At 43.5% G+C, this 12,374-nt stretch overlaps 1 protein-coding gene across 1 annotated transcript in view; it reads left to right on the top strand.

Annotated features, from left to right (window-relative positions):
• Positions 1–1,335: 1,335 nt before the first annotated feature.
• Positions 1,336–12,374, top strand: part of LOC122537330 — a 41,992-nt gene continuing 30,953 nt past the window's right edge. The window contains exon 1 of the mRNA XM_043670417.1: positions 1,336–3,182. Within this exon, the coding sequence (XP_043526352.1) occupies positions 2,502–3,182 (681 nt within the window). The 5' untranslated portion in view covers positions 1,336–2,501. The remainder of the gene's footprint in view (positions 3,183–12,374) is intronic.

Here is a 12,374-nt window from a genome sequence, read left to right as displayed (position 1 = left end):
TGTTCGTTAACCTCTCACGCTCGATATTTCTTTCGGTTAAGTTAGTGCCACTCGGCAAGTAATTGCAAACGGACAAACTCGTCAAATAAAGCAGCATATTGAATTTATTCGTTATTTAACGTAGTTCAACTATCAATCTATCATCAATGTCAAAATTAGTATTCAATAATTTTATACCGACGTGAATTGCTTAACAGAAGGAATGGAAATGAAACTAAGAAATGGTACAAACCTTTTCAATCAATAAAAATACAATAAGGATAGGAAACGATAGTCACAAAAACACTATTTCACTTGTTGTGTCAGATTTGAAATGATTCTAATGTATACCTAACCTATATCTAATAATTGACACGCTCACTGTAGGCATACGTGCTTGTATGCTTCGGTACCTACTAGCTCTGAAGTTAGTTGCAGACAGATAATTGAGTATTCTTTCTTATCGATATAGATGGATTAATTTCTTTGTTACATTATCGATCAAGTCTTTATTATGTAACATTTAGGCTAGATACACAAATGGTATGTATTTTATGTAGATATCTCTGGGAAAAGCAACGGAGAGGAATAAAAATAGCAGAAAGTGATAATAAATTTATATTATTCGTCGATATTTCCTATTTAGATAGTTGTTTTCCAACATGATACGAGACATAAGAAATAAAAAACGTATACTCACAAAGGAACGGGAATATCAATAACGAAGAGTGAAAGAACCGAGGGCCTGGTAAGATAGGCGAGTTCGAATGGAATTGGCTTAAAGGGGTACGGTCTGTCGGGGCTCGGTAAATGGGCGAAAACACTGCGGGCGAATGCGTAGACACATCGCGGGAAGAAGTAGTAAGCCATGAATAGAAGTGCACTGCTAGATTCAACAAAAGGTGAGCCCACAAAGTGGATCTAGCAGCTATAGTAGGTCTGCGAAAGGCGGGAGGTAGCCGGCCAACTCCGTAGGTAGAGATATATCGGAGCTCGGGCGTGTTCGGGCAGGCTCGTGCGTTCCCGCTGGCTGGTGGTGGCCGCGCACCTCCGCCAAGTTTCACGCTGCGTGGAACGAAACTCGTACGCGATCAGCTCGACCGAGGCAATCCGGCATCCTTACGTATGCTCGTTGCGTTCTTGACCGATATGGTGTTTTTCTCCCTGTAACTGGTGACCCTGATCGCGAGATAGAGCCAATCGTGAGAACAAAAACGTGTCACGTGAAGAGAGCCGAGTTCGATCCACGGACGATTCGACCTATCCCCCTCCCTCCCCTCCCTTCGCTTGTCTGTGACTGAACGAGAAGCGAGCACGTCGGTTGCCGCTGGATTCTCGGAGCAGTGTACCGTAAAAAGTTCGCGGAATACGGTGAAGACGCGAGTCGTCTGTTCGTCGCGCGCGTACGTATGTATACGGTGCTTCACGCTCGACGACGTTTCATCGCCTCTCGCTGTCGGAGAGGGAGAAAGAGAGAAAGAAGAGAAGCCTCGAAGCGTGTCCATACCGTTGTCACCCTCCGTTTGTTCGTTCGTTCGTTCGCGCTGTGAGCTAGCTGCAAGTGACAACCCTCTGAAGTAGAAGCTTATCGCTTTCCTGTCGACCGTCACTCGTTAAGTGCGGTGTGACTCGTACGAGCGACACTCGACGAATGACGAGAAGCAAAGGGCCTCCGATAGGGCCAGGTAACGATCCGACCGAAGGAAAATCGGAGTCGTAGGCGGGGCCTAAGGTCGGGGACACGTGACACGGAAACTGTCACGCCGCCCTTGTCCTCCCCTCTCTCGCCCCCTCCACTCGACCGAAAAGCACCGAGCCAGCGATACGAGCGTCGCTTCTACCAACCGACAGCGTGCCGCCAAACGCTTCTGTTCGACTCTTCGTCGACTCTTCGCTTCTTTATCTCGATTATCTGCTCGATCGATTAATTCTTTTCACACTGGATATGCAGGCGCACGATCCTCTACGATCCCGATGCTCTTGTATACACGCATGCATTCGAACGCCGCCATCTCGTCCCTCCACGCCCGCTACGTTTAGAATTTTGCCAATGACTCACCGGAAGCAGTTTTAACGACACTTCAAAATAACCGACAGGTACATACGACTAAATGTGATACTGAAATGCACGACATTTCGTGACACGAAAAAAAAAAAGAAAAAAATGGGAATCGCGACGATGTCGATAATAGTGTTTGTTACTATATTGACAGCTGTCTATTGTCTAACCGCGTGACATCTAGGAAGATTTTTGAGAATTATGGTAATATTCGAACCGCGTTCGATCGTAGCTCGCAGTAACGGAAATTCTCGACGACGCGGTGTTCTCGTTACTCGTTCGACTCACTCTCGTTACAAGTTCGTTTTTCAACGCCCTTGGTTCGCTGCTTTTCGTACGTATGATGCTTGTTGGAATCGCCGATCGTCGCAGTACATTCGCGGTTCGTAGTTTGCCGATGATTCGACCGACATCCGACGCGGTCGAATTCGCGGTCTGACGCGAGTCGTACGTCCTTGGGAAGATGCAGCAGGGTAGCGTAGGTGACGGGGACTCAGCCCCGAATTCGAAGAATTCGCCGAGAAATCCCTGCCCGAGCGACGCCGACGGCCAGGTTCGAGTTAAAGTCGAGGCGCCCGAATCGACAGAGGCGTTCGACGTCAAACGAGAGCCTCAAGACGAGTACCACGCTCTCCACCATGATTACCATTACGACAAAAAGCCGATCGTCCCGCCTCCGACGAAGCTCGATGGAAATATCGAGATCATTAGCCAGTGTCAGACGCCGCATCAAAGCTATCAGCCGCGACCGGTAACAACTGGGCTCTTGAACTCTTACGGATTCCCGCATTTTTATGGGCCATCGGCGATGCTGCCTGCGTCATTTCATGGCGCCAGACCGGACCGACCAATCGGGAAGATTGACGAGCGCGAGCACGAACAGGAACGTTACAGAGTGCCGGTGTCCAGTGTCGCCACCAGTGACAGTGTTTATCTTCACGATTCGCACAGATACGAGATTGGTGATTACCATGGGAAAGGTTATTCGGGAATGTCTTACGCCGCGTTTCGGCCGGCGATGCAGCAGCGTACAGCGGTGTACTCCAGTCATCATAACAACAGTGGCTATACGGCTGCGCAGTATCATAACAGGAAGCGCAAATGGAGCGGTGCTGCACTACGCGGAATGCCACCGTCGATGCCTGTGAGTTTCTTTTTTTTTTTTTTTCTTCTTTCTCTTCTTCTTCTTGTTATTGTTGCTTTTCTATTGCTTGAAATGGACGTGGTTGATTGATATTTCTCACACTTTCTGTATGTATCGCTCAATGCGAATTTGCTGCAAAAATTGACAACTTGCAGATAGGTATATATACAGAGTGTTTGTGGGATCCACTTCGGGAGCTGATTGTACGCCTGAAAATAATGAAAAAAAGTCATATAAATATATGTCCTATCTGTCTTTGTTCATGAGATATAATGAATTCTCTGTTTTAATTACTTTTACAAAAGATGCTCGAAATGACCACCTTGCATTTGAAGACAAGCCTGCACGCGTCTTGTCATTCATCTGGTTACTCTCTCTATCATTCCTGGTGTGTCTCGAATTTGTTTTTTTCGTAGTAATTCAGCATGTTGCGTATACAATAGATTTTAAATGTCCCCACAAATGAAAGTCTAATGGATTCGAAGAACGAGCAGGCCATGCAATAGGACCTCCACGATCAATCCATTTATTTGCAAAGTGTTCATTTAAAAATTGCTTAGCCACTCGGCTAAAATGCGGCGGAGCTCCATCATGCATAAACCGCATACAAAGTCTAATATCGACTGGAACTTCCTCTAATATTTCATGTAAACGCGTGCTCAAGAAATCAACGTACTTTGTGCCTGTTAGTTTCCCATCAAGAGAAAAAGGTCCAATTAAAAATTTATCAATTATTCTTGCCCATACGTATAAACTAAACTGGTGTTGTTGTCTTGACACAATAACACGTAGGTTTTCTTCATCCCAATTATGATTGTCATGAAAATTGAATATACCATCCCTGGTAAAACTAGTTTACTAGAGTTTGCTCTGTTTATAAAATTCATTATATCTGATAAACGAAGACAGATAGGACATATATTTATATGAAGTTACGAAACACCCTGTATATATAGTTTCAATAGGAGTTATGTCAAATACTTTCGTACTTTCCCACATGTCGCTGTGATCAATAATAAAAATGTTCTTATCGTATGATATTTATATCATTCGGATTTGATAGAAAGTAAACGGCAATTATCTAAACATTGAAATTGCAATTCTCTTTTGTTTAATTTCGAAAAGGAGACTTTTTTTAAATTTGATAATAAATTTCTTGGATAAGTGTGAAAACAGGATATATCTGCATTATCGTTGCATCCACTTTGGTTGCTGGCACCGCGATCCGTAATGTAACTCGTTAATATCGACACGCAGCCAAAGAATACCCTTTGTTCAAGACGCGGAAGCGGCCGTAATTTCACTAGCGAATCATTTTTAATTGCATTCGGTGTTAATGATGCATTGAACGCCGGTTTCTTCTGTTCACCGTTTCGCACTGTAAACAAAAGCGCGTCGCATTACGTAAGAGAAGCGCGTTTAATCGAATCCGCGGATATATTCGCGTAGGCGAGATAGAGTTGCGGCTTGTTGGCACACACCCAATTTTCGCGCTACCTAATTTTAACGCAGCTATCCAACCATATTATACAAATGACTTTGGATTTTTTTTTTTTTTTTTTTGTGAAAATGATGTAATAACATAGTACAATGTTATCTTGTTACATCGATCACTCATACAATTTCTTGATGATTGTAGCCTGAATCATAATCCTGCAGGAAAGATTAACGAAATTTTCTTCTAATTTTCTAATTTTCAGGTTAAATTAGAACTCAAAAAACTAAAAAAAAGAATATTAATAATAATTTTCGTTGACTCTTCGAGTTTTATACCGTTTGAAGGAAAATATTTCAAGTAATTAAAAAGAAAAGGAAGAAAATAGTCTGACAAATTTAAGTCTTTTGTAAATAACACTATACTTTTCTAAACATTTGGAGAAAAAGATCGTTTCGACAAGATATTGAACTTTAAACGAATGACTTGTCATACATTTACGCGTTACCATTTTATCCCCGATACGAAACAAAGGTGAGATGAAAAGTGGACGTACAATCGTTATCGTATTCGCACGACCTGCGAAGACTGCCCCGGGTTGCACGGCGGTTTTAATGAAATCGAATGAAAGCACGGCGATATCGCTCGGCCGAAAAATTACGCTGGTCCACGGCCGAAATTACAGTGATTACACGCGGCGTGTCGGTTTGGCCCCTCGAGGGTTGGACTCTGGTGGCGAAGCGCGCGAATCGGGATGCGGCGTGGCCCATTCAGCGGCGGCCGCGTCGATCACGAACGCCGGGAAACGCGGAACGGTTTGCACAACGATTATTATAATATCGGTGGATTAAAATAGATGCGCGTGTGGCGGACGTGTTTCATTCGGCAACTTCTGGCCTGGTCGCCGATCCGCCAGCCAAACGCATTACGTATTCTATGGTTATATAATGCGTACGGAACGCGTGGTTACTTTACAAATTACGGCAACAGCGGGCCCCGGCTACCGCACGCTTCGATTAATTCAAATTGCCCGCGCGCTCGCCCCGCATGAATTATCTCGGCGTGTTCCTTTTCTTTTTCCGCCTAATTGAGACCTGCGAAACCCGCGTAATCCGTGAAGGGAACGTGACTGGGAAGTGGGTCGCGATCGAACGTCTCTCTGGGTCACGGGACAGTCGAATCGCTTGGCGATTCGTTTTGTTCGTTGCTTCACTTACTGCTCGTGAACATTTTATCTTCGACGAAACTTATCGTCACGAGTTACGATTTCTTGTTGGAAAAAAAAAGAAAAAGAAAGGAAGAGAAAGAAAGAATCGAATTACTCCGAACACTACGCTGTATCCCGGCATTTTCATTTTTTACCAGTTTTAATTGGTCTCCGTGGTTTATCACGCGATCAGGCCGGCGTGTTCCTCGACGCGGAGAGAAATTACAGCCGAGGGGAGAAAGCTGGAATGAACCGCGAGCTGTCGTCGTCCGTTTAGGTGTCCGATGATCGCGAAATCGCGCCAAATCGGGTCTCCTGGCCGCACTGTCGACCATTTCCGCGCCCAAAAGTGTCCAGAGTCGGATGCATCCAGAGGGGTTCTCTCATCTGCATATCGTTTCCTCTCCCTAACGACCATTCATCTTCCGCGCCGGGACGCACGCACCTGTATCGAGATAACGCGGCGTAACGTATACCCGCGGCGAATAAGGGCATTGAAGCGAAGCCGATCCCTTCGGCTTTCCTCGGGCTAGCTTGCTCTCGCGGATTGCCGCGGATCGGTCTATAAATTTCGCGCCGGGAAATCGTGCACCTGCGCCCGGCCTCCCCCGAATCGATCGAGATCGAAGTGGGATCGGTTCTAACGATCGTGGAACTCTTTCTCTCTTTGTCTGGAATTACATCTACCGTAATATTTGCGGTGAAAGAAGAATCGTGTGTGCAGTATAATGAGAAAGAAATAGATCCTTTATTTTTAATTTTCTTTTTTTTTTTGTGTGTGTGTGATTGCGTGCACGCGTGTTGGCTCACGTTTGCTTGTGCATTTGGATACTTTCCGCAAAGTTTGATCAAAATACGCGACTAATTAGCAAACGCGGTTAATTTCAAAATTGCGCGGCGACCATATGCTTTATGAGTATTTCATCTTCATCAGTTTTCATTGCTCCCGAGAGATACAATCTTATCTGCATAACGCATAAAATCGCGACACAAATACACTCTCGTCCACTAACCAGTAATTTTCTGCATTGTGAAACATTTAGAGTACAATTGCGAAGCTCGATTATATATTTGTAACAGTTAGAAAAATACAGGCACGTAGGTTATTCGCTTTCAGATGACGACAAAAAAGTCATACGAACGACGTAACACCGAGTTCGTATTCAGAAAATCACCGACGGGGAGAAATGATTCGAACAGATTCGAGAAATTAACGACAGCTACGTAAATGGTGGCGCGCTTCCTCAGAGAGCGATGCCAGCGTACATTTACGCGGTCGTTGAGGCGCGCAGCCGGTGCAACAACTTGTCAGTCGGCGCGTACTGAAAAGGTTAAAGGCTGCCGGAGATGAGTTATACAGTCAATTGGAATCGATCACGAGTCGCCGTGTATTACCGTTGTTCCCAATCGATCCCGTTACGGGACGCCCGCTTAATAATTTCGTTACGGCCTCTGCGGGGTAGGGGGGACATTCGATCTCAACTATTGTGCCGTCAATAAGGAGGATTACGGAAGTGGCAGAGGCCGTGTACACCTGGAACTTGTTGTTCGACGACAACGCCGCTCGTTCTTTTTCTTCAGCGTTGCTCGTCGTCCGATTTCTACAATATCGTATACGTTTGATTACACACGAATACTAACTGTAAAACATTGTGCTCCGCGGATGAATCGAACGGGCAACACACGCGTAATTAAACCGTCTATTCTCGCGACTCGTAACATCCGCGTAACTCGTGCGATTTGCATCGCGTGAATATTCATCGGGCATCGGATAATCACGCACATCGACGTAATAATAAATCGTTACTAAGCCGCGTTGCCCAAGTTGATTTGTCACTGACTGCTACATGGTGTATCTAAATTTCATCACGCGTAATTCTGTCGATTTCATTATATTTCATCTTTATTATTATATTTTTATATAATCACGGTTGGAAGTATCTGGACGCTTATATTACGCTTCGTTCAGACGTAGGAATCGGCTGTGCGGTTACGTGGCGTGAAATTGCGAATAACATTTGCCGATGTAGGTTGAAACGTGGAAAGAATCGCGTAGGTTTGCGCGGATGGGTCGGGGCCCGATTCCGCTCGCCAGATGCGTTTCACGGGCCCCGAATGCAACACGTTTTTCTACCTGGACCCTGTCCGATCGATCCCAACACATGGCGCTGCCGTGAATGCGCCCATTCATCTCGTCCACGCGAGAACAAGCTCTTGCAACGCGATTTCGCCTTTCGAGGTTTAATCAAGTCGACGAAAATTAGCCGACGAAACTAGCTCTCTCTGGACTAAAATTTGGAAATTTGTTTCGAAGCTTCGATCTTTTGGCATCGTTACGGTGTTTCGTTTATACGGGACATTTCGAGGGTGATTTGGACATAGATTGAGCTAGACACGAGTGACGGGTTTGTACAAACAAGTTGACGCATCGAGGGGGAAATGAAGAAACTGGTCCAAACGATGTTTGGATACAGTTAGACGAGCATCTAACGCGTTGCGTGTGATAGATGATGATGGAAGTTAGGTAGACGTTGTTCTTCTAGATGGATGGGAAAGGACTGATTCTTTGGTCTAAGGGTATTGTACAAGTTTGACGCTGTTGTCCGTTGTGCGCGGGGAATATTAAACAGATGGATAGTCGAGCACGACACGGTCATTGCAAGAGATTTATAGAGACTTAACGAGACGTAGAAATCACGTCACAATGACGGATAATATTTTGAAGATATTGTAAAGCCAAGGTTCTTTAATCTACTTTACTTTTGTTCAATTAGAGCATTCTTTCGGGGTGTTTGACGTCGATTGAAAGTTTATCAAATGGACTTTAGATGCAGGTGCAGTAATATCTTTTGATCGTAGAACATGCTGCGTTATACTCGTATCGTTTTACTGACACTCTTATTTTTAATATTCTTCAGTACTTATTGTGTATGCATATTTTATAAAATTGTAATATTATACTTTATAATAATACAATAATATGATACGATATATTAATATATTAACAGTCTTTATTATATAAAATATATTTTTTTATATTTATTGTACTTATCGTTAATTTTGCATACTGTATATGCAAATATTTGTATTTATAATTTATAGTTTATATTTATCATACTATTTTTATTATACAAATATGAGAAGAGACAGTACCAATTGCCAACGATTTACTCTACAGCCAAATTAAATTAGAATGCTGTTGGATGCAAGAATAATCTCAACTGAGGACACTCAGGCTCTTTCAGAGCAAAATTTCGGTATCCTCAGAACGAAGAAATATTTATCTTTGAAATATAATTGACTTTCGTCAAGAATTGGCTTTGTATCCAACAGTCTTGACCGGTGTTTTACAATTATTTCTGTGTTATGCTACCTAATAGTCGAACCATTTCATTCATCTCGGAACGCTCTAACCGCGACATGGAAGCTAATGAACTATGTCCACGGTAATTCCGTGCTCTATACCAGTTGATTCACACCCGGGCCGTGATTCTGACGTAAAAAATGATGCCGCGGATCCATTGTGCCGGCCTCACGCTTTTCATCGTTAACAAGCATGCTAGACAACGTTTGTTCGCCGCCACTCCACTCCACCTCTCAGGGAGCACGCCGCGACTTTTCTGCCGTGACGATCCCCGGAAGAATCCGGCATTGCGAGCCGCTTCGGCATTTTCTGGATCGTAAAGCGATTTTAAGTGCGCGCTACGAGCCTCGCGAGCTTCCTATCGAGTCCACGAAACGATCGGCACACCGCGTGACTTTCTGTTCTTCGATGTAAATTCCGTTCGAATCGTAACTCGCGGCAGGAACGTGGATAGAGTTGGTTTATTTGCTGGTTTTTTTTTTTTTTTTTTTTTGTAAAAGCGCGTTGTTCAGAGCTAGACTGAACAATGACACGTGCGAAATTATATTGGCGAATTACAGTCGTTGAAGTTACACAAAGTTAGGTTACATCGAGTAATTCGAAATTATTATTCAGCCAACGATCATTGTTCACTGGCACAATGTTTTATTTCTTACGATCAATGTTATGTTGCCAAACTTTATCTTTTCTTGTAGTATCATATTAAGCTTGTACAATGAAATTCGAAGGCTATTGTTATTATTCTTCTTCACTTGGATTCTACAATTTTATAAAAATTCCACGAAGAATTGAAATATGAATAAGTTTGATTTTTAACAGGCGAAGCTGATTCATTTAAATTTCGTGGAAAATTGACAAGAATCTTGTGTCTTTGGTATTTTTCTTGCGTCGGTTAACAGAATGAAAAGTAAAATTTGAAAGTATAAATCGCGAATGCGTAACGATGCGTCAACGTCGGCGCTCAACAAGTCAATTATAAATTTTACAATGTTGGTTATAAACGTTGTCAAGCAAGATCAGGCGCGCAGGTATTTACGACCTTGTTTTGTAACATTGAGAAAATCGCCCCGCAATGAAAAACGTACACCAGTAGCCTGTATCAACGCGAAATCGGCGTATTAGCCGATGATACGATGCGGGGAGCAGCCAGTTTATGCCCGTTCGTACGAGTTCCTTCGTCGATAGTACGCAATCCGCGAGTCTTTACGTGTCACTCTGTAGCGCATGAATAATTAATGGCCACCGTTTATATCCTGCGGCGTTCTTTTTTTTTTTTTTTTTTCATTTTTCTCCCTGGCCTCTGGCAAACGTCGGCTCAAACGACAAACGATCTGAAAAAAATACAGAAAAATATCGATACGCCTGATCGCGTCCGCGTAATTGCCATAATTTTCCGTCTTCATCTCCGCGTCAATTATCTCGATGCATGTTATTAATTTGTAATAGATTTCCTGCGATAAATTAATTTTGAAAGGCGTTTGATAATAATTAGCTCCTTCAGTAAATTTGATTACCGATGAAAGATACGTGTCGATAAAATTCAATGGGGGACGCAGGTAAATATTAGAAGAAAATATTTGTTTCTCTTCTACAACGAACGATTGTCTCGGGGAAAATAAATTGGAGCAATTTGATCTTTACACGCTCGCGTGTAAGGAGATTCGCCTCGGACAATTAAAATGAAGGCAGGATATCGAGTGAGGTGAAGGGAGCTGGTGCACGTATTCCGCCTTTTCGGTGAAAGTACCAAAGTAAACCGTTCTCGTAATTACACAGACTTTTGTCGAGTAACAAGCACATCTGTCGTAAACGTCCGCCTCGAAAGAGAGAGAGAGAGAGAGAGAGAGCAACTGCAGTAAAAACCAACCTCCGAGTTAATCCTATCTAAAATTGCATCGTACGGGTGGAGGAGAACGACTCGTCCGGAATTTATTTGGCGGAACGATGCAGGAGGCCGCGGTGGATATTATTCCTCCCCTCGAAGATCCCATCGCCACCCTTTCTGCAAACAACCGGCACCGGTTAAGTGCAGTTAATGAAAAAAACGGAGCGATTCTTGAGAAAGTGCCGTCCGTCTCTCTGTTGCGAGAGCTCGAACGGTGGTCGAAAAATGGGGTAGACAACAGCCAGCCCCCGCACAGTCGTTATTAAAGGGCGAGACGTTGGCTGTAGACAGACAGGTTGTAGACAGAACGCGTGCGCGGAGAGAAACCGCAATCCCCCACCGAAGCCGCACGCTAATTATTTATTCTTCGTTCTGCATTGCCTTTTCGCGTGACGACTCTCCTTCGTCCTGTCGCCACGTACGATTCTTACCACTTTTTGGTCTGCTGCTCGGAAGCCAGTTGTCGTTGGCTCCTCTTTCCAAACCGAGATTACCAAACGAACGCCTCCCTCTTTCCAACGTTCAGTTCACGAGGACAGACGTTGGACACGCGTTGGTGGTGGTTCATTTTTCGTATTTTGTTAGTTATCTCGATAGCACTTTTCGTGTAAAAGTTGTTATGAAATTTGTGCAGATGTACTTTCAGAAGCTGATATCAGTTAGTTCTTCTAAATACTGCCAGTTGCTACTTGTCGTTTATTTGATTATTTGTACATTTAGATTTCTTGATAATTTACGCACATCAGAATTATATTGATAACAATGATGATACAGGCTGATTAATAATAATTTTTGTAGCTTCAAATATTTGTTCCTCTAAGTTGATATTTGTCATTTATTTGATGCGAGGATGTTGATGATTTAAACTTTTCGATCATTTACGCACATCCGAATTATATTAACAATGGGAATAATAATGGCACAGGTTGAACAATAATTTTTGTATCATCAAACGATCGTAGCACTGTTGAAATAACGTCTGACATCCTAGTTTACCAGGCAAATTTGTAATGGTGATGCGCGATACGCGGATTGATGAGATCTACGGCGACAGAGTGCGTTACGGATGACCGCGCGTATAATTGCGAGAGGGAAAAAAAGGTAAAGGATAATGCAGTTTCATGCAAATAGCGACGCTCGTCGTTACGTTGGAAATCGGCAGCAACCGGATCGATTGTTCTCCACGATTCGTTGGCGGATCGGCCGGCAGCATTGAATAGAAGAATACACACTGCGCGCGTAATTGCATCTCAATATCGTCGAATTAGATTTCAAAATCCTCCTTATATCCTTCTGCCAGT

Source organism: Frieseomelitta varia, unplaced genomic scaffold (genome assembly GCF_011392965.1).
Source record: "Frieseomelitta varia isolate USP_RPSP 00005682 unplaced genomic scaffold, Fvar_1.2 scaffold_903, whole genome shotgun sequence".
Lineage (NCBI taxonomy): Eukaryota > Metazoa > Arthropoda > Insecta > Hymenoptera > Apidae > Frieseomelitta > Frieseomelitta varia.
The sequence above is the reverse complement of the archived record's forward strand: the minus strand, read 5'-3'. Positions and strand labels throughout refer to the sequence as shown.